The 24605-nt window shown below is 34.2% G+C and overlaps 1 protein-coding gene across 1 annotated transcript in view; it reads right to left on the bottom strand.

Annotated features, from left to right (window-relative positions):
- Positions 1–24605, bottom strand: part of CTNNA3 (catenin alpha 3) — a 1729751-nt gene that overhangs the window by 119500 nt on the left and 1585646 nt on the right. The window contains 1 exon segment of the mRNA XM_036828186.1: positions 22698–22879. Coding sequence (XP_036684081.1) covers positions 22698–22879 — 182 coding nt within the window.

The raw sequence follows: 24605 nt of genomic DNA, 5'->3' as shown, positions 1-24605 counted from the left end.
ATAGCTAGTGGGAAGCAGCCGCATAGCACAGGGAGATCAGCTTGGTGCTTTGTGAACACCTAGAGGGGTGGGATAGGGAGGGTGGGAGGGAGGGAGACGCAAGAGGGAAGAGATATGGGGACATATGTATATGTATAACTGATTCATTTTGTTATAAAGTAGAAACTGACACACTATTGTAAAGCAATTATACTCCAATAAAGATGTTAAAAAAAAATGGAGAAAATAAAATTAAATCTATTAATTCAAAGAAAAAAAAAAGAATAATCCAAGAATAAGGCAGAAACTTACAGTACTATGGAAGAAGCACAGGATTAAAAACAAAACCAAACAAAACCAAACAAAACAAAATAAAGGATTGGGAGGAAATAGATCAATATTCCCATGAGAGACAGAGAGAAAGAGACTAGTAGCATAATACAAGGATAAACAGTATTTTCTACCTTAACCTTTGTAATAAACATATTAGATTCTCAATATAAAATTCTGACTCACACATAAACATTTTTACATGAGGTATTTGGGATGAATTTATATCACACATATTTCTTTAGCTGTTTATGTTTCTACTGCCAATATTTGAGGTTAGCAACCATATATCACTTTCCTTATATTCCCAAAGTCTAGCCCAGGGCCTGGCTCATAGGAGAACTCTATAAATACTTAATTATGTGGTAGGGGTTAGGGATGGGGTAGGGATGAAGAATGGGCAAGATTGCCTATTACGCATATTAACTGATGATTTTTTTAAAAATGAAAACAGAATTTTTCTTAGGAGAAATCAAAATTTACCTGGTGTCCAAATGAATGCAACAAAATATCATATACTTTTCTATATCCTTTGATTTTACACACACCGTGCCCTCATCTCCCACATACCCACACCCTCTTCCACATACATGCACATTTGTAAGCTAGAAACTTGTGAAAAATAGTTTCAGGTGATTTAAATGGATAAAGCTTATAGAGTAAAAAATAAATATCTTTTACCCCTGCCTTGTCCCCTTGTCCCCTTGTCTAGCGGAAAACATCCAAAGATGTTTTATAGATACACAAGCACATAAGTGTATATTTGGTATTGACACACATGGATGGCAGCAGTCTACACAAAGAGTTGTATACATCATTATTTCCTCCAGATGATGGCGAATAATATTAAACATGCATTTTAAGCCGGTATTTTTTAAACAGTTCACGGCAGAATAAACTAAGAAGCTAAAAATATTCTCAATCACTACACCCTGATATTCAGATATTTCTGATCACAGTTTGAGAACAACTGTTGTAACTGGGTTTACTTTTGTTGAAACTATGCACATATACACAGCTGAACTCATCTAGGAGTTTAGAAAGAGAATTATTTGTCCAGGCTTCTATTACAGAGGCTTATCACAGAGATGCACAGAATTTATACAGTAGTTCCAAATTTTAAAATGATTCAGATTTGAATCGTATCAGAAAAATTATGTATCTATACAGAAGAACGCTGCTTAATAAACTCACTTTTCTAGAATATTATGCCCTCCTGGGTCAGGATAGTTCAGAAATAAATCTGGTTAAAAGAATAAACACTGGTTAATGTAAACAACACTCAGATTAATTCTAATCTAACTCTCCCTTGCAATCCAAGATTTCTATACTGCTAAATATAATTTGACAGATCCCTTCAATTAGTTTATGAGGTTAGGCCATAGCCAAGCTCCTCACAGGAAACGTAATTCAATCCATTTTGTCTTCCTTATTTGCCTACTGAACGAATAAATACCCAATTCATATCACGAATCCTCATCTTATACCTAAACCTTAAACCTAAACATAACTTTAATAATATTGGGGATGGAGAAAGAGGATTAAGTTTATTCAAGGACCCTCGTCATTGCCACCACCTAGAAACACACAGTAAATGAAGCATGATGCGATGACACATTCACATAGCAAAGTGGGGTCAGTTCCTGGTAGAGTGCCCTTCCTCCTACCTACGCTCATTCCCCATTTGAAATGAACACGAGAGCAGAGCAGCAAAGGCCTCTGTTATCATCAGCCTCCCCTGTGTTGTTACCGCTACTAGAAAAGCAATTTCTCTGGTTTTCAGCTGGGCTGGGAGAACACAGAGGCCTTTGTTTTACACCAACCACTTACACATTGCTTTGAAAATAACGTCTCTGTCTGTATTACAGCTCCACAGGAATACAAAACAAATGTGCAGCAAATGTGCAAAGATTATTAGAATGAATCTGAGAGTCATTAATGCAGTCTTAAGCCTATATGTAACACACATATATATAAAACATGGGTCTGCAACATATTGTGTACATATGAACTCGTTGTTTATCAAGGGTGAATTCTAAGCCAATTGGTAGCTTGCTTTTACTTGAAGGTGTCTCTTCAAGTGATAGAAAATTTCTGTGTAGGAGGTACTGAATGATATGCGTTACTGTGGCAGAGTCACAGGTTAAGGATGCACCTAATGCGGATCATCTTTAAAATTGCTCACGTCTGTGAAGCCAGTGCCTTCATGGCTGCATCACCAGGCCTGCATCCCAGCAGCCTAACTGCCAGGACAGGGTCTGAAGCTGTCTAACTGAAAACATTTTGAGCATTTAAATAACCTACTGTCACTAGGATATACATGTGAGAAAAGGCTTTTTCAGCGCTCTTATCTGAAAATTGTGGATATTAACTGCTCAATTGCAGAGAATTCTCACGAGGATTGATTCGGTAACAGATAGGTGAGAGCTTGAAAAATTATGGTCCACTTTATAAAAAGTTATCAATGTTATTTTTTTTTAATTAATTAATTAATTAACTTATTTATTTATTTATTTATGGCTGTGTTGGGTCTTCGTTTCTGCGCGAGGGCTTTCTCTAGTTGTGGCAAGCGGGGGCCACTCTTCATCGCGGTGCGCGGGCCTCTCACTATCGCGGCCTCTCTTGTTGCCGAGCACAGGCTCCAGACGCGCAGGCTCAGTAATTGTGGCTCAGGGGCCCAGCTGCTCTGCGGCATGTGGGATCCTCCCAGACCAGGGCTCGAACTCGTGTCCCCTGCATTAGCAGGCAGACTCTCAACCACTGCGCCACCAGGGAAGCCCATCAATATTATTGATAAAAGCAATAATCGATTGCAATAATCAATTGCAATCAATCAATAAAAGCAAGTTATGAATATTATTGGAAGCCCTGTTAGGGAGGGAGAACAAAGGATGATCTGGCTCCCCTGCCACGTTCCCCCTCTCTTAACTTTTGACATCTTCGTCCACCTAGTTACTCCAAGAATCATCCTATCCCTTATTACCCATATTCAATCAGCAATTAAGTTCTGTCAACTTTTTCACATAAACAATTCTTGACTCTGCTCTCTCTGGTATTTCTCTTTGCCTTCCTGATCCAGATTTTCATAAAATAGTCTTCAGCTGGCAAGCCTACCACCATCCAAGTATATCTCTCAAGTCTATTCTCTAAATAGCTGACCAAATATGCGGTCAAAATGAATATCAGTTATGGCTATTTCCTGCTTCAAATGCATCCAAGATTCCTGTTCATGTCCATGCTTCTCAGTATGACAAATCACTCCCTCTACAGCAAGACCATTTCCTGTCTTCAAGCTCCCTCTCCACATTCTCTGCCTTCCAATTACACTCTAGCAATGCCAATTTACTTACTACTCATCCTTCAAGACTTAGCCAAGGTAACACACCATCCAGGAAAATTTTTCTTGATGCCACCCTCTCCTAAGCCACAGCACATTCCCTAGGGCTTCTATAAAATCCTGTATCTCTTTGTATCCCTGCATTTTCTACATATTTATCTTATCTTGTTGATTTATGTGTCTGTCTCTTCTAGATGGGAACTCCTTCAGGGCAAGGTCTGTGTCATATTAGGCCCTTATATTGTCGGCATGTAGTGAACCTCAATAAATACTTATTTCTAAGAGTGAGTAAAGGAAGCTGTAGGAAAAAGAATGATATGGACATAATTATATAAATATAAGGAGAAAGAGATGGCACAGAAATATCAGAAGTAAGTCACTTGTAAGAAAGAAGCAAAAAATGAAAGGGGCAAAAATAAAGGGAAAGAATCATTGATGAGATATCAATAAGGAGGGTCATGGGGAAGAGGCAAATGTTGAAAGGAGAAATAGGAGAAGGTGGAAAAATAAAAAAAGAATGGGTTGATGGAGAATAGGTCTATTAGAGGACAAGATAAGAGAAGCAGATTGTAGAAAGAAAAGGCAAAACTGACAAATAAAAACCAATTATGTTGAGCCCAGACAAACAGAAGAGAAGAAACCAGAAGGTGTGTTGATAAGCAATAACCATGGAAAGTAGCAAACATAAAGTAGCTATCGGGGTAGTAGAAGAAAAAAACAGCCTAGAATAATTAGAGAACGATAAATGATTTAATGTCAATATGAAGGCGGGAACACCTAAAGTAAACAAGCAAACATGGAAAAGAAAGAGTAAGAAATTATGACTTGGAAATACACTAGAGGCTGTCTTTTAAATACTGAACCATTTGTCTATTTGTTAGAATATGGAATTTGTTAAAAACAGTAACTTTAACATATCTTTCTTTATTAAAAATAGGGACAGATATTGACCCCAAAGTCAGCAATTCCACTGGCAATGCAGTCATTAAGTACTATACAGCTATTCAGGACTATGTTTTTTTAGGTTAATTTTTTTTTAGGTTAATTTTTCCTTGTAATTATATTAAATGAGTTTTGCTCTCATCAAGGGCAATTGCGATTTAGTATCTGCCCTTAACTATAACAAATGAGCCGGATTTGAAATTCAAAATGTTCTTTTCTATCGGTACACTGTAAAAGACTACCAGTCTCCACTGGCATCTTAGAGTTGCTTCATTATACAAGGAGAAAATTGGAAGAAAAGCACCACGGGCAGATGTCCTGAATGCTGTCAGAGCAGGTGACATTTACATGATGTGACTCACCTTGACATCTCTTGGTATTCCATTACAAATCTGAGAGAGAGTGTTTTCACTTGTGGGTTGCAATTGCTTCAGGTACCCTGGTACTATCCATGTTCTTCAGCAGGGGTCAGCCCATACTCATTGTTAAACACCAGTCTAACATATGGTGACCAGCTGGCAAATCGACAGTCCTGCAATGAATGAATCTGCCCTTTCTAATAAAATATTTTGTAGGAGGTAGACCTCAAGGGACATCATGATGTTAGCTATGATGTGTCTAAAAATGTAATAGGTCTACTTTTTTTAAATGTAGAGTTTCATTGCTTTATAATCACATTCTTTATCCAGAAAAATCAAGAGTATACCAAAGCAAATTTTATAAGCTATTTTAAACAACACCCTTCAATAATTGTCTATTTTGAAACTGACTAGAAATGCCTACCTGAGGAAATTTTATCTTCTCATTTCTGGCAATGCAGAATATAACCTATTCCTCTCCCTACTGTACTTCATCCTTTGGCTCTCCTTTAATATTATTAATCATGGATTAGTATCCATGATGATTGATCCATGCCATTTTATGGCCAAAATATTTCAACCTCTCTTTGCCATCAGCTGTTGACTATAAACTTTCTCATTCCCCCCCCCCCCATGCATTATGCCTGTATGTCCCATGTTCTCTCTAAATTTTGTGGGATTCTGTAAGGAATTTAAAATTCCACACCCACTTTTTCCTAGGGCTTTTTCTCTTGCCTATTCACGTTAGATTTTAAAGAATTTAAAATCATTTGAAAATATTAGTCACCATTTATAATATCCCTACTCTACAACCCAGTGGTTTTTATATGCATTACCTATATAATTGTCACAGAAAGCCTATCAGGTGGGTTTTGCTTTCCTCATGTTAATGAGAAAAAAAAAAAAAAAACCAGAAAACCTGAATTTGGAGAGTGTAAGTGATGTATCCACACCACAAAAAGCATCCAGTAACCAAGTCAGGATTTGAACCTGGTGTGTTGGATTCTAAAGCTGGTATTTATCATTAAATACGAGACAAATGATAACCTCTTGGCATTTTCCATGTGCATAGTACTTTCATATGCACCTGGAAAAATTCAATGAGAAAAATAATCTGCTGGGAAAACAAACAAAAAAACCTAAAAGTCTTATACACTTAGAATTTTGTTGGCACTGTTTATTTCAATTAAGCAGATATTAGAAAGCTTCTTGTGTACTCTAAGCCTAAAGAAACATTTCAAAAAAGCCAAAGTACTCCATATTGGGAAGAAATGAGAGTCACTTCCAATATACACTCATGACACATTGCTAGGTTTCATCTACCCAAATCCCAAATTGTTGTGGCTTTCTCTGTTTTCTGCTCAAATTATGTACACTTGAAAATTTGCTGTGGCACTACAATCCCTGCTCTTAAACCACACTCAAAAAGCAAAGCGTAAGGTAAAAAACATTAAACAAAAATATTACTAATCGTTATAACATTAAAATATTCTGTGTAGAGTACATTTATATATTTACTTATTATTTTGGTATTTCTCATGACATCTTTACTAAAACTGCCTTCTAATAATATAAGGTGCTCTAGCTTTAGCTTAAAAATGAAATGAAAAAGAAAATGTTCATTGCTTGAACCCTGCTGCTATTATATATTCCTACCCCAGGGCAAATGAGAGTACTGTGGTACAGATTCAAAGTTAAATTTTCATTTCTTTTTTGTTACATTGAAGGACTACTGAAAATATAAGTATATATTCTTCTAGACTACTAAACTCCAATCTGAAAAAAGGAACTGAGGAAAGTACAGCTCTTTTTTCCATAGAGACATGACCATTTGGGTCTGCAAGGGATCCATGGGACACAGAAAATATTCCCATTTCTGGGCCCATTAAGATGGTACATTATCACATGTACAAGAACTTTTTAATAATTTATGAAAGAAAAGCAGGCTAATGAGTATTTGGTATTTTAATATTTTACATTTTTGAATAGATTTTATTATTTTATTTTTTATTTTTAAATTATTATTATATTATTATTATTTTTTTTGGCCATGCTGAATGTGGCTTGTGGGATCTTTGTTCCCTGACCAGGGAAAGAACCCTTGCCCCCTGCAGTGGAAGCGTGAAGTCCTAACCACTGGACCGCCAGGGAAGTCCCTTGAATAGATTTTAATACCCAGACTACAGTTTTCTTCTGTTTTCACATAGCCTGCCTTGAGAAGCTCATTGACTCTTGACAGCTTGAACAATAGTCTCTTTGAGAATAATTCCCAAAGTTATATCTATACCCAGTATTATTCTAAACTCTCATTCCTCTTTTCAATAGGAAATTAGATATTTTCACTTACATGTTTTATCTGAAATTCAAAATATCTGTATTGGAACTCTATCCTCAAAATTATCTTTTCTTCAAAACTCAGATTCCAGTAAAATTTTAAAAAAAAAGCACCTTTATTTTCCCCTATTTTTCATATGCAACACATTAGAGTCATCTTAAACACTGGCATCCCCAGATTTTTATAAGTTGAAATTCCAAATCCAAGTCCTTTATGATGGTGCTCCCAACTCACCCCATTACATCTCCTGCTTCTCTTCCTTCTAATCATGCCTACATTTCACATTCCTTCTTTGAAGTGCTTTTCTTCTTCCTCCCCTGGGAAAATCCCACTCATTCTTCAAGACTGAGCTCAAACAGTTCCTCTTCTGTAAAGTATTTTGCTCAAGGCATAGCTGGTCACTTCCTGGGTGCCTAATAGCTACATTTATTCCTTCCCTAATTTCTACAAATCCTTGAGGGCAAACATTGAATCCAAATCTAGATTTCTGCTTTCTATATGAAGAATAGAACCAATGTATAATAGGTGCTCACTAAATATTTTTAAATGCATGCATAAATAAATGAGTGAGTACATGAATGAACAAATAGTTCAATGAATATTTGACTTCTCTTAGCATCTTCATGGACTTTATATCACTACATTTTGTTTTTCCTTTATTTACTCGAAAAATAATTCCTTAGGTAGTTAATATCTGTTTAAACTAAAAAGTCAAAGCTTCCATTAAATATAATTCAGCTTCTTTTTCCAAGGTCATAATATGTTGATGAACTTTAAAAACATTTTGTAGGTCCCAAATAGTTGCAATAAATTATCCATAAGACAACTGTGAATATGTTCCCTACGTATGTGGGCAAATTATGATGAACAACAACAACAAAAGATTTTCAAAGTTCAAAGGGAAAAATAATATATTTAATGTTTTTATTCCTACAAATCATTTCCTTTCATTTTTATTTCTACTCTCCCACATACTATCAATTCCATCAGATCACAAATATGATGGAAACACTTCCTGAAGTTTTAGTTTTTCCTTGTAGGACATAAGGAAATATTCTCTGCAAATAATGGTGGAATTTGGGGGGGTTAAGGGTGTTTTCCTAAGGAAAACTCAAAATATAGTACGCCCTTCTAAAACATTTAATTCCCAAGAATATCTAATTTAAAACTCTGGATGTTTTGGTCTCCACAATAATGGAATTATGATTTTTTTTTGTCTTTTTGTTGTTACTATCAACAGACAAAAATATTTTAATCCAATAAAAAAATCCATTAATAAGCATTTGTAAAATAAATCCTATGTTTATAGTAAAAATGAATCTAAGAAAATAAACATAAATATTTGAAAGCAAAGAGTAAGCTTCCATGGAGAAATCACTCAATGGCCACTCTGATGGCCTTGACCTTTCCTATGAGCAAAGGAAGGCAGCCTCACATTTTAACTGTCATGATAATTACAACGATAATGAATATTTATATAGTTGCATGCAACTGACCAGTGCATTTGTTGGCAAGACAAAGCAGAAAGGGCCTGGCTAATGAGTCTGTGAGCACCCAGGTGAGGGCACTGAGATCAATTCTCACCCACAATCAGGGAATATGGTCACAAAATGTAAATATCCAAAGACTGCCTTCAACGTGGATACTTATTCCAAGTGAAGGATGGGACAAGAAGAGGAAATTACCTGTAATCAAGGTAGAGTGCTCAACAGAACCCAAAGACTTAAAGAAAGTAAGAGAGAAGTTCATCTAGAGGGAGGATCCTTCTGCCCCACATTAAAAATGACAAGCCACTACATACCAGAGTAATAAGAATTTAGTATCTCTTTGAGGCTCCCTCTTTCTCTAACATCTCCTGGTACAAACACATCCCTGATCATAAGGAAAGAAGGGGTGAAATTCACAATCTGAAGCCCAAGCAAAAGACAGAAGGAGGCAGTGTTTGGACTGAAGTAGGGTTGAGATTTTGCATGTCATGTGGTCGCGAGAGACAAAGAGATCAAGAGAGTGGTTGTTACAGTGTGGGCCAAGTGGTCTAGGCTGTATAAGAAAGGCGAAACAAAATGACTAAAAGTAGCGGAAAAATGAAAGGATCTGAGGGAAGAGAACATGATAAGGTTGAGGATAAGGTGTTAAAACTTTTAGACGGAGAGAGTTAGGCATAAGAGTGGGAATTTAAGTTACCAAAGTGAAAAAATAGCCTATTTGTAGACTATACTCATCGAAGTACTATAGAAGGGAAAATTAACTCCAAACTGCACTAATTAACGGTTCTTGAACCACAGCAAGAATAAAACTGATAAAATTACTTATATTTACAAAGATTCATCTATTGGAATATATCACTGTTTTTTTCTTTTAACCAGTTACTTTTAAACTCATTGGACATTGATTTAGGATACAGATTTTCACAGATTGCTCTTCTTTTTTAAATACAGTATTTTGTTTTTAAATATAAAATTAATCCAATATTGTTTACATAATTATCTCACCATCACCAACTCAAATAAATGATTATCAGTTAAATTTCTGAGAGACTGAATAGACAAAGGGGCAATGACCAGACTAAATATGACAAGAGAGCTTTGACCCACAACTTCTGCAGCAACTACGTCAAGAAATTAAACCACAGTCTCTGTAGCAACTGGCCCGGAATGGACTTGAACAACAACAGCCAGCCTAGCTCTATTTGCCCCTGCTTTAAATTCAGTAACAATCAGAGAAAGCAAAATGTGCTACCCAAACCAATTACATACGATGCCCTGCTTCTTCCCTGTGTCATTCATCTCCAATCAGAGATACCTGAAGTCTTCCCTTTTTTCCATTTTAAAGCTTTCCCTCTTCCCTGACGGCCTTTGTGTCACTGCCAAAAGCAAGTGGTGATGGCTACAGTGAGCTCTGAATAGTCTCTGTATGTTTTCGTTTGGCTGTTCTTTGTTTATTCCCACATTTCTAACAGTTTAGGCTCCAGTGTTCTAAGACAATTCATAATTTAATTCTACCCTCCTGAAATCTCTGCAGATTCACACAATACAGAACCGTTTTGCCACTTGGAAACTGGCAGAGTCATTTCACCAAATTCTCTGATAAACTCCCCACAGCCAGACATTGAAATACCAGATTTCACAGAAAAGTGTGCTCTCACTCTCAGTGAAATTTAATAAACAATTACTGAGGTGTTATATAAACTGAATTTTTGCCCATTACTTATCATATCAGAGTACATGCAAATTTTTATCATGTAAAAATAAATGGCAGACAGAATTATTCTCTTTTATGTTAAAGTATTTCTCATTGGCATTACTGTATAATGTTTCCAGTGATTCAAGGCTCCACAAAGTAAAACAAACCGATTCTTTACAGGGAGAATATTCATGCAAAAGGCAATAATAATAGCCTGTAATTACTCTAACACAATGTCCAAGAGAAAAAAAAGAGCCATCATTTAGAGCACAGAAAAATAATTCCTCCTCCTTGATACAATATTTATTTCAAACATAGAATGAATGCTTTCTTAAAGTTATAAATTGGAAGGCCTTTTCAAAATCTTAAGTGATCTACATATCTCATATTTTATATTTTCAATTATTTGCTATATATTTATATATATTTTTAATACCTAAGGGGAAGAGAATTAGGTAGTTTTATCAAGTAAAGCAAAAGTCTCCTTTCTCTGCTCTTATAGTTTAAATCATAAGACATAAAACTGCTTTTAAAAGGAAGAAACATAAAACTCACCAATATTTCTTATTCTCTTTGCTGTGTGGGCAAAAACATTTAAATTGCTAATGTTGTTAACACATTGTGTTAGAATATAAACGCTTCACCTCAGAAAGTAAAACAAACCATGTGCGAAGAGATTCTGTATTTAACAAACAAAAGGGTGTAAGGCATAGAACATATGAATTCCATACGTTTATGCTTCCAAAAAGGCTTTAATTCTGAAGTTCCAGCTGAATAGACAAAAGGTGAGCTTCTACCCTTCTCTCTGCTCATTTGCTATTTCATGTCTCAGGATTGCATCTTGGAAAAGGAAGGTGGGGCAAAAAGGTTTCTTAAATACAAGCTTGGGTCCAGTGGGAGATAGTGAGAATAAAAGCACCCCGACTTCCAAACATAGTTCGTCATCTGCCATCACTCTACAGTTGCCTCATCCAAGGACTCTCTTTCTACAGATGAATGCAACATGATTTCTACATGAATATTCATGAGGGCTCTTTTCTTTTTCCTTCACGTGGACAGCCTTTACTGCCCAGTCATTACTTAGGATACCCTGGATACAAGGAAAGCTGAGAGCTCAGTGTTTTACTGGAAACCCCTTTACATCCACACACTCCTCTGTACTTTAGGTTAACTTCTTTTTAAATGCAATTCTTGTATTTTCTTTTCTTTTTTTTAATTTTATTGAAGTATAGCTAGGATAACTCTTGAGTGCAGCAGGCCACGCTTAAAATGGTTAGAGTGATAAAATGCCTGAGAAAACTGGCCCATTAGCAGACAAGTAGGCTTAGCTTGCTGGTTTGGCCAAGATTCTGAGAACATACAGATAGTGTAGAAAAATAAAACCAGAAGAACTGCTGGTTGCGGTATTAACTACATAGGATAAGCCAGTCCAGCCCTTTCCCTATTTATATCTCAACTCCTAGCAAGTTTCTTCAGTTTCTCTCAGAGCTCAATGTCTGCTGTCACCATGTCCACTCCTACTTTATTATCATCCCTTCAGATCTTTTTCTTTCATCTTTCTGCCTTGCTGTCCATCTTCCGGTTCTCCTCACCTCTTCTTTCTTCACCCTAGTTCCAAATTCTCCACTGTAGGTATTGGTATATGCTTCATACCAGGACGGTGCCTGATATTCTACAGATGTTCAGTAAATAAACCCCAAAAATGTTATAGAAAAGCCTACAATATAGTACATCATTTTTTCAAGTGAAAACTGACACTGCATTGTATCTTAAAATATAAAATTTGATGAGGATAGATAAACCACCCTGGTATATTTTTGAATAAGTAGTTTAAAGAATATAGTGCTTAAAGCAGCATGACTTTTCTCTAGGTATTTTCAGTTTTTTAACTGTATTCATAGTAACATTACAGTTGGTACACACTTAGAAATCATCATTTTTTGACAGAGATGAAGTTTTGTATTTCTTATTTGAGGAAGAGTTATCAGTTTTATCTTTTTCTCATAATTTTTCAGCGACTTTTAAAAATGCATCTTAAGTGACCATAAAAGATACAATTATCTAGAAAGTTTTACCTAGAGCTTGTCTCCTGTTCAAATGAGGGAAAAGAATTAGATGTTCTCAAGTGTTATGTAAACCATGAAATGTAGAAACTCAGTTTAGTCAAGATACTGCTTGGACAGAATTTACCTGAGGTGAGAAAAGGAAAGGGGGGAGCATTATTCATGAAGAAAACATTAAATATTCTAACTTCCAAATATCATGAAGAGAAAACTTTCACAACCCTAGTAAATCCTAGTGGGTTTGCAGGTTAAGATGGCAAATTGTCACCTATATATAACTTTTCTTCTCCTCCAAGCATCACTGAAAATACAGATGAACTGTCTTTTATTTTTTCTTTTTTTTTCTTCTTCTTCTAAAACCCTAAACCTATTAGGATGGAGAGGACAAAATGTGAGAAGAGGCAACAGCAAGAAATATTAGGAAACTAGGAAGCAGATAGCAAGTGGGAAATACTACAGTCAATCCAAGAAAGTCAGAGTCTAAATCAGCAGTGGGAAAACTAAGCATCAAACTGATTTAAACAGAAAGATACGTATGACTGAAATTTGGGGTGAAAGGAGAGACCGAAAGTAGCAGTTTGATTCCATCCCTGTTCTACACCATTGAATATCTGCCTCTCTGACATCCCAGGAAAAGTCTGGAGATTATTCCCTGAAGAAAATAAAATAGAGTCTTTGCATTAGAGGTTTTTAGACTTATTTAAAGGGTATATAGTACCTTTTACTGACAACAGGGGTATTAAGCGAACATCCGAATTCTTAATACTAAATGTAGAGACTACCAGCGACTCAACGCTCCACATCTCTGCTCCCAGACCCTTACATTTCAGGCAGGAATTTGGAAGATGCTTCCCTGGGAAACCAATCAGTGCAAGGGGGAAAGGCTTGCTTTCGTCTAGCAAGCCTTAAGTCCTTCAGTCTGATTCTGCAAAGTCCCAGAGGCTGAAGAAAAGGAATGCTGAATTATTAGAAGATGTCACAGGTTCAGTGTAATAATGTAACATAGCTTATGTGCCTGTGTGGATGGTCCTTCAACAAGGAGAAATCATTTTTAAAACACTAAAGCCTGACTTTTCTGCCCTGGAATGAGTGTATCACGATGGTAGTGACAGAAATACACAAAGAACCAGAGTAAAACCTGCTCCACCTCTCCCCTTTAGGCTGGAAGAAGCACTAAATGGTTGGAAAGCCAAGGGGCTTGTGTCAATGCTCAGACATGGTTACATTAAGTTTTACAGAAGTAATTTTTCCAGCCCCTGGTACAATACTTTCTAGGAATTTATCAAGATTCTATTAGCCACATATATACACTACCAAATGTAAAACAGATAGCTAGTGGGAAGCAGCTGCAAAGCACAGGGAGATCAGCTCGGTGCTTTGTGACCACCTAGAGGGGCGGTATAGGGAGGGTGGGAGGGAGACGCAAGAGGGAGGGGATATGGGGATATATGTATATGTATAGCTGATTCACTTTGTTGTACAGCAGAAACTAACACAACACTGTAAAGCAATTATACTCCAATAAAGATGTTAAAAAAAAAAAAAGATCCTACTAGCCTCTATCAGAATTGTCAGAGCCTGTCTAATTATTTGGGTCTCTCAGTTGCGGCTAGACCCCCATGGGTTGAGTCTCTGCTGGCATTGCCATCCAAAAGTGCCTGTCCTTCTTACCACATGTCATACTTAGATTTATTTTTTTCTATCATGCCACCATCCTGATTACAATTCTTGAATAGTTCCCTATTTTCTACCTCATTTAAAAAAACAAACAAAAAAACCTGTCCATTTTCTAATGCCTTACCTAAGCTATCACTTTCTTCACGCCCATCTTAACTTCTTCCTGTATTTATATAGTTTTCTGAGAGCCCCCAAATGGATCTAACTCGTTCCTACTTTCCGGCCTCCATCCTGGGGTTTTTATCACTTATATCATCTCACTCCGCAATTCAATCCCCATATCTCACTCAAAGTCAAATATAAACTTCACTTGTTCAGGTTTCGTTCTCTGCTTACTCTGGTCTCCATTGCTAATCCCTCTCTTCTGAAATCCCAATGTATTTACAGCTAGAAGCATACAATTATTCTTATTTTTAATGTGTCATTTTTGTTTCTCCTTGAAGAAAGGACTGGTTCTTGTTCTGTTTTTAGCACAAGGGTGAAGATTTGTAATACAATGAGTAGGTATCCAGATTCTGAAATTGAACCAGCTCCAATTCAGACTCATTTGTGTGTCCTGGAGCAATTTACCTGACCTCTATGAATCTCAGTTTAACAATAAATTAGAGAATATAATAATCAAAGTGTCCTGAAAATAAAAATGAGAAAACACATATATTCATCATAGTGCAGTACAGAGTAAGCATTCAAAGTTTACTATTATGGCTCTTATTAATAATAAAATAGTAGTTAAAGAAAATGAGAAAACAGAGCATTCAGTGGCACTTTAGAGAATATAATTTATTATTTTTTCTTATTTAAAAAACATACAGCTATTTAAAAATCTCTATATGTGGGACAGAGACTGTATGCCTACCAACTGATCGACTACTTGTTGATAAATACTATACTGGCAGCTCCCACTGCAAACAAACTAAAACACCTCCAATGAGATAAATGTGACGTGGGTAGAATTCAGGAATAATCTATATATAAAACTACTAAACTTAAACCTCAGGAAAACATTGTAGTGTCTGAGAAAAACTCTTAAAACAATTGGAAGTGAAAATAAGAACAAGGTTTCCTCCATTTTAAAACAATTGGAGATTTATCACAGTTTATATGAACTGAAATTAAACTGAATGTGGGTGCAGTTCGAGTGTAAAAGATTGTCAGAATCTGAAATTCAATTTTGCTCCCCTACCTTTACTACAATTTGAACACACAGTATTCCTGTTCTGCGGCTGCCTTTGGCAGCAACACCTATAGGTTGTGAGCATGTTGGACTGATTAGCTTTTGCAAAACATGACACATGTCTTATTTTCCAATGAGTTATCACTCTGTGGAGTTGTGAATCTTCTTCTAACACACTAGTTACAGATTACAACACTCTCAAAGTCACTGAGCATCCTTTCCAAAGTCATATTTCAGCATCCTTTCCAACTTGATTCAAAGTATGTCAACAGTAAAACATTAATTCCTTTGGGAGGGAAACAGATATAGAGCAGGGAAAACTAAAGTCTATATCTTTATCACCTGTTGGTGACATATCCTTACCTTTCCACCTTTTGTTCTACTCTCCAACCTTATTTCCCTTCTGTCCCAGTCTGGGTCCAGTCAGTTATTTCAATATATTCTTTCTTGTAGTTTCAATTCTCTCATCCCCCTGAATTCTACTGAAAATTCCTTAACATCCTAGGACTTCAGGTAAGTCTAATTCACTAGTTCTCTCAGAACAGGTGAAGAGAATCTATTCACTCCGCTAATAAATGCATTAGGTTTTGAACTGGTGACTAAGTAAATGACTGAATGAATAATCTTTCAGGTTAACTACCTTTTATATCCCCATATCTGTTTCTATTTTGCTACCCAAGCTCTCACTCCACTTTTGTCTCTTCAAGGCTTCACATATTCCACAGTTGACACCACTTAGCAAGTAGAATCTATTAGGCATATACTTCCTCAAATTCCCTCTGTTTATTCATACATTTCCTTCCTCTTTTAGAAAGAGATGTTTCCTCCTCTTTCCCATGGTTCCTACAAAAAGTATTCCTATATGCCTCTGTTAAATGATAGATTTTTTTGTTGTTGCTGTTTGTACTTATAGTAGTATTGTACTTACACTTTTTAAAGCTACTAAGCTTGCTACATTTACACATTAGAAATACTGATATACCTAGCATGTATCATAAAATGATTGAATTTTTATATTCACGCCACATTTTCTTCTCTATATTTTTCTCATTTTCTAACTTCTAGCCCTCCACATTAATTTAATCTATTAATATGAAAATTTTATTTTAGAGATCCCTTGGAAATATTAAAAGGCACTATATGCATTCTTTATGTAGCAAAGTATAGTATTAATACTTCTAAATTTTCCCTGAATATAAAAATAGACCGTTTAACTCTGATCTCATTTACATGTTCCCTGTGTAATGTTGCCACTTCACACAGTCTTTCTGTGCTGTCGTCATTGTTCCGCCAAAGCTTATTTGAATAGACCAGCATGGTTTCTGATTTCTTTGCTCACCGTTGCTTCTTGCATCTTAATTCTTCTCTAAAGGTAGCCTTTTCTGGTTATGTAATTTGAAATTCATCAGTTTAATAGGTCATAGACTTGAAGTCACTATTCCTTAAAGACCTTTATTTGACATAGACTCCAAGGAAAATAATTTTGATGTTCCCTCAAGCTGATGCATCAAAATATTTCTAGTTTCCTTTTCAGAGGCACAGCTCTAGGCTTTTCCAAGGACCTCACCTCTTGCTCCCCTGACTATGTGTCTCCTCTTAATGCCATATGGGCATTAAAATTAAAATCTTTGTGTTCAACATTTAGGATCTATATATGGGTTAAGGAATAAACACAACGAGTTGGTGTCAAGAGCTTAAATTTATGTTACTCCACTGTTTTTTGTTCGTTTGGGTATTTGCTTATTCCTGGCTCCTTCTGAGTTCAAGTTGTTTTTCTTTCTTTTTAATTAATTAATTAATTGAAATTGTTAAATGTCTTAATTCATTATTCAACACATTATTGTATACTATACATATATATGCATATGAATATGCTATAGTATGTGCAACTACATATATGTATATATGTATGTATTGTATTTAGGCTGTTATAAGTTGTGGGTATAAAAAAAATAATTCAAATTTCATATTTTCACACCACTTACGCTCCATTAGGGATATGGAGGAAGAGCATATGTAAACAAATGAACTAGGTAATCCAAGAAGTGCTAACTGTAAAGTAGAAAGTAACAGGATCTTGTAACATAGAGAGACAGGTTGGGGGAAGTCTTTATGCCATTTGGCCAGGAAAGGCTTCTGTGACAGACATTCTAGCTAAGACTAGAAGATACACCATGTAAACTCATGCAGGTTAATCCTTATATCTGTTTTTGTTTATTTCTTTCTTTCCCTATTTCTCAGTGTTTATGCTCTACCCTTTTGTCTCATTTTTGGCTACAGCTATTGAATAAAAGTTGAATAACTTTTACAGTTTCATTCTATCCCTCCCCATTTCCCCTGTCCCTTCAACCTAGAATATATTCCAGCTACTCAGAAATCTCTAAATCTTGTCTTGATCATTTGCCTCCTTTAAGTTACTACTTTGAGTATCTTTGTTTTACCATCTGCTCTTTTCTCATCTACTTCATAATGAATTAATAAGGCTTTTTAATCTCTCACCTAAAATGTAGTGAAGCTACTCAAACAAAAGTAACCATAAATTGAGAATAGCCAAAACTATACTATCTTTTCAATCTTTACTTTAATTAGGATCTCTTCAAGTAAAACACTTAATTGATAACTCACTGAAACTTTCTTAACTCTGGCCCAAGAATCGTTCTTTGCATATTACACAATTTCTTATTGAGTGCTCTGTCTTTATGGGATTCTATCTCCTCTGCCCACTTCTTAAAAGCTTTTTTTTCTCATGGCTTTGTCCTTGATTGTTTTTCCTTCTAATTTTAGATTCTGCCTATATATATACTCTTTATACAATATGGTGAGAAAGGTTAAGAGAACTCTCATTGACACATTTATCAAACTGATGTTAAAACATAGTTTTTAGTTCAGGTTTCTTTCCATGATGTGTTGTTTCCCAAATAAATGTATGGGTACTTTACATCTAAACTCTAATTCAACTTTCTACTGGAAATATGTTTCCTTCATGTGTGTTTCCTACCTAGGTTAATTATATCAGTGTCATAAACATTTTATTTATTAATCTTCACTTTCAGAATAAACCAATAGAATAAGCATGGGTGATTTAGTTATTTAGAAGAATGTAAATGTTACATTAACTATCAATATAAAAGAGGTATGCTAGAAAGAAGTTAGGTTACAAATGAGATGTAGAAGAGGAAGCAGTAACAGGCAAAAGAAAGAGTGGGTATTTCTTCAACATACAGAGTGAGAAGTTGAGATATAACTAATATACATATAGCGAGGAATACTTTATGGATAACATAATATTATCAAGGTCTATAAATATAAATAATAAAATATATAAATTCATGAAACCAAGGAGAAGATAGAAGAAAAGATGAACAGTTATATAAATGACCTACATTCTCATTTGCAGGAAAAGTCAATAAACCGTATCTCGGGAAGTGTATTGTTTAGAGATATAGAGCTAATCACATGGAATGAAATCATAAGGTTAAAAGTACCTGCCTCCCCTTTGTGGAGGTAAGGATGTTTCTCATAAATTTTTATTATTCAATTGGTTTCACTTTGCTATTTCTCTCTCCATATATATATAATATGTAGAATATAGTATTGCTATATATAATATATTGGTATTTTTTACATATGAGGAAAACGTACGTGTGTGTGTGTGTGTGTTTGTGTTTAGTGTTGTCTGGGTCAAATTTCCTAGGAATATGGTAACGTCTTTCAACATGTTTAGTATCATGTATGGAAAGCTTTCTTGGTTTATACTTTTAAATATTAGTTGTTTTATTATTTCTTTTTTTTCAAAGTGTCTAACATATGTCTATCAGATCTCCTTTGCCTCTTCTCCATTTCAAGCTTTTTTTCTCTGAGCCTTTTCTTATTTTTTTTAAATCTTTATCTCACAGTCATTATCTTGGTTAATCTTCTGCTTGTCCTCCCTTTATGGAATTTTTATCTGAATCTATTTTCCTTTGGACACTTTATAATTTTTTTATTTTTTAGATATTTTTGTCCTTTAATTTTTTCCCTAAGTTTTATTAACTCATTGCATTCCTCATTTCATTTTTTCTTTTTAAATTTATCTTCTTAGTTTTTGATCTTCTGAGTCCAGGTTTTAAAAACATGTATCTTCAACTCTTTATTTTTTGAAATTCACTGTAGTTTGGAGTGTTGTGTTATAGTTTTATTGTTGTTTTATATTTGTTTTCTAGATGGAAGGTTTTCATCAGCTGAATTGTTTTGATTCTCACTTTTTTCAGCTTTATTGAGGCATAATTGACAAAACTGTAATATATTTATAGTGTACAATGTGAAGATTTGATATATGTATACAATGTGAAATGATTACCACGATCAAGTTAATTAACACATCCGTTATCTTACATAATTACCTTTTTTGCATGAGAACTCTTAAGATCTACTCTCAGCAAATTTCAAGTATTAATAGCTGTGGTCAACATGCTATATATTAGATCCTCAGAACTTACTCATCTTATAACTGAAAGTTTGTAATCTTTGATCAGCATCTCTCTACTTCTCCCGCCCTCCAACCCCCACCATTCTATTCTCTGTTTGACTTTTTTTTTTTTTTTAAAGATTCCACATATAAGTGATACCATCCAGTGTTGGTCTTTCTCTGTCTAGTTTATTTCACTTAGCATAATGCTCTCCAGGGTCATCCATGTGTCACAAATGAGTAGGGTTTCCTTTATTATCGCTGAAAAAATTCATACGTATCATTTATTTAAATTTACACAAATTTACTTTTTATATATGACATTTTCTCTATCTATTCATTCATTGATGGACACTAAGACTGTTTCCATATCTTGACTATTGTGAGTAATGCTGCAGTGAACGTGGGAATACCAATAATTCCTAAAGATAATTATTTCATTTCCTTTGCATATGTACCCAGAAACACGTTCATTTTCTATATCTCATTATGTAGCTTTGCATGTCATTGGTCTGAATCTTTTTGATTTTAGACAGGGCTCCTGGACCAAGAACACTATTTTAATCATTATTGTGAAGTATACTTTCTTTAATGGGTAACATTTTTGGTGGTGGTGGGGAAGGGGAGGGGTTGACATATATTGTGATTCTCTTTCATTTTCTAGGTTCCTTCTTATTTCCTATCTATGTCCTTTTCGATCACTGACATACCTTCAGTGTCACTTGTCCTGTATTTTCCTTTTTTTTCCTCAAAAGTGACATTTCCCAAATCCAGACCCATTCAATTTTAAGCTCAATCTCTATAGTTAATGTTGTAAAATGACAAGTCCCAGACCTGTGGTTCAGTATTTTATCACTTAGTATCAGGTGTCCTCATTTTGGTCCAATTTTCTTTTGTGCTTTATCTATTGCCTTTTCACATTCCTCCCATTTCTACTAGGAGTTTTAATTCTCTCAATGCCTGCTTTCCAGATCCATAGGTTTATGTCGCTCACAGAGTACCAGCAGTAGCTCTGTTGGAATTTGGTGTTTATTCCTCTACTTAAAGGTAGTACACTTTGAAACTCACACTATTTTCTGTATCTTAATAATGTTGAAAGCTGACGTCACTTAAGGTTGTATTTGTGCTCCTTTTTAGTCTTAACTTTTGGGAAAGTTTGCATGAAATGATTTAAGTTTAGTCAACTTCTACTCTCCTAGGACTAACTTGAAGCAAAATTATAAATTATTTAAAATACCTATATACTTATCATAGAAAATTAACAAATTATAGAAAATTAAAAGTAAAAGTAATTAACTTACCCACCACTAAACTACCAAAACATAGTCAGTATTTAATATCACTGTAGTATAGTTTGTTTCTTATACACAGGTACATTCATGTCTATGTTTTATATATATATAAAATATACGTGTGGAGTAGAGGGGGAGAAGTTTCTCAGAATCTTTGTAGAGACTAAGCAATAGGTTAAAACTGAATTCTGTGTATGAAAGGAAATGGTAAGACATTTAGAAGTCATGGTATGGGGTTAGAAAAAATGACAAGAACCAAGAGGGGCAAACATAAACTGATATCTAACAGGTATTCTTTATGAAATTGTATATATAATATACAGATATAGATAGATACAGATATTAAAAGTTTATGAAAGTTTTTAGTTTATACATATTGTCAAATTACCACAAGGCTTATATCAATATATGCTTTCATTACCATACCTTCTCTGTAAAGGGCTATTTTAAAAGTTTTGGCCAGTTTTACAGAATTAAAAGGTATGTTATTGTAAATATTTTAGGTTAAAATATTTTCACATACTTATGGCTCATACCTTTTATGGGGAGAAATTGGTGAGCTATCTGCTCATATCTTTTGCCCATTCTTCTACTAGGACATTTAAAAAATTTTTAATGTCTGTAAGTATTCTTTATATACAAATGACATCAAATTTTTGTTATTTTTTGTTACAGATGTTTACCCAATTATCCATTTATATTTAAGTGTTGCTTAGGACATTCTATTGATATTTAGAATTTTTAATGCCATTCAATTTAATGATCCTTTTTTATGAGTTCTTTGTCTATAATGCTTAGAAAGCTTTCCTCAATCTTAATTTTAATGAAATATTCATGTATATTTTTTCCATTTATTATTATTTTTAAATTACATCTATTTCATTACTCCATCTAAAAGTTATTTTTGTGCTTAATGTATAGGGATATAAATAAATAGTTTTGTAATTATACTAGGTCTGCTTCAGAGTATTCTGTTCTGTGGCTTTTATAATTACATCAAGACTAAATTATTTTAATTGTTGTAGTTTTGTACATTTTAGTAAATGGTAAGGCAGTTACATTTTAGTAACTGGTATTGCTCTTTGGCTAGTTCTGTAAAATAATATTTTGAAGCTATAAGAAACATGTTTATTACTTCTAGAATATACAGACAATGTATGATTCCTATGCGTATATCATTAAGTCACTGTAATTTCAAATATATCTAGTTGATATCTCAGTATGTAGCTATGAAAATCAATCATTCGGATAGCTCCAATAGAGATCATAACTTGATTTACCACTTTCTTTGTAATAAAAAAAGAAAAAAACGCTAATACGATACACAGAGAAGGTTCCTGAGAGTGAGGACATAAACTGGTTTCTAAAATTATTCCTCAGCAGTTTATGAGACACTCTGCCACATTTATTTACCAAAACCTCTAGAAGGACCTACCTACAACTTTCTAGTTCTTTATTATTTGCTTTTCCCATACCACTTAATTTTTAGCACCTGACACTCAGAAAAACTTAAGGTTTCACTAATGTGACAACTGTTTCTAACATTATAAATATTACACATCATTTCCCACATAATTACCTTGTGAAGTCTGTCATTTCCATCATGATCATACACATCTTCTTGGCAAGAACAATGATATCGTTGCTCGTATCGTCCCATATCTCAATCTCAGCATCCAGCTTACTCTTTACTTTCTTGAAATCAGCAACTTGCTCAGCTATCTTTTCCTTTTCTGCCTCAGGCAATTGAGTCATCTTAGCCTAAAACAGGTGATAATTAGATTTATAATCATTCCACTATGTCAAAATACATTTTAGGAAAAAGCGATCATTATAGGATGTTCATAAAACTTGTTCATTTAAGAATAGAGACATATCATTGTTTTTTTAAAGTCATATAATAAAACTTTCCAGGTTTAATTTTTCATATAAAAATCTATTGAGTATAATTGTTTGCTCTAGAACTACAATGTTAAATTTAATACAAAAGTATAATATCTGACATATTTAAATCTACTCCTTAATATAAATGTATGACTTCTCACATTTCTAACGTATTACAATTTTAAATTAATTCAAACTTAATGTAATTCCTCATATATGTTAGAAAAGCATATACCTTATTTAATTTTATTAATAGTATGCTTCAAAATGTAGAAGTATAACAAACTATAGCTTGAAATGATACTGTTTATCTATGTATGTATATACATTGATAGATGCTTATGTAAACAATGAATACACATTGGTAAACAGTACAGTATACATTTATAAATCATATGTATATAGACAAGCACATATATAAAATCCTAAGGATTAATGTGTATATGGTGCATATAAACATATTCAAGTGTATATGTGTATTACAAACTATCTGGGTGAAGAATAAAAATGTTATGGGCAGGGTTTATTAAGGCAGCCCTCCCTAATTAGCATCCTGAGTTTTGAGGTGCTATTTTCTTATACACAGTAAACTTAATGCACTGGCATAGTACTATTCTTTGTATATGTCATATTTTGAACAGTATGCAAACTTGCTTCTTGCACTTGCAATTTAAAATGTGGGATGGTAGAAAACTATCTATACCCCTAAACTACCATATTCACAACCATAGCACCTGGGACCTATGACTTTTTGTCAAATAAAAAAGAACTTTGAAATAAAAGTGATTCGATAATAATAAGGCCATAAAATTTCATGAGATTGTCTATTCAATCATCTTGTCAAAAAAGAAGTTCATATATAATCCAATAGTAGAAGAAGTAAATAGGTTTGAGATGGAACATTTAAAAAGGATAAATCATATAAGCAGAATTTACTTATTTGATTATTCACAGGGAACATGTGATACCTACAATGCCTATGTATTAATATTTCCAGGTGCTGATTTCTAGTTCACCTATAAATGGGGAAATTGGAAGAAATCACCTCAGAAAGCTTTACAAAAATGTGGTTACTAGGTTCAGAATACTAAAAACACACTTTATTGAGGCAATAGTGTACAATAGCAATAAAATTAAATATATGAATGGAAGGAATTATAAGAATGGTCAATGGAAAATCTGACCAAAATATAAAAACCAAAGAAGCAGTATCAAATATCTGTCATTTATTATCTATCATAAGCCTAATTCGGGGTCTAAAATAACTTGACATTTGTAAAATCTCAGGATTAGTTATCCATGCTTCAGTTCTAACCTATTAAAGAAACTAAATGATGAAGCTTTCTGATTTGAAGTTTTCTTTAAGCTCCTTAGCATAAGGCTTGATACATACTGAGTTCACAATAAATGATAGTTATTTCCTACTGAATAAAAAATAAAAATATATTCACATATCTAGCACTTAAAATTTGCTTTCTTTTCATTATATATTTTATTTTATTTTAAGAACTAAATTAAGCTATGAGACTAAGTTTTTAATCGATGAGTGTACAGATAACTCTTCCTTAGGAGCTGAAAATAGTTTGTAGTTTCTTTTCTCAGG

The sequence above is a fragment of the Balaenoptera musculus genome, chromosome 16 (genome assembly GCF_009873245.2).
Source record: "Balaenoptera musculus isolate JJ_BM4_2016_0621 chromosome 16, mBalMus1.pri.v3, whole genome shotgun sequence".
Classification (NCBI taxonomy): Eukaryota; Metazoa; Chordata; class Mammalia; order Artiodactyla; family Balaenopteridae; genus Balaenoptera; species Balaenoptera musculus.
Note: the sequence above shows the minus strand (reverse complement) of the source record. Positions and strands in the feature narration are given on the sequence as shown.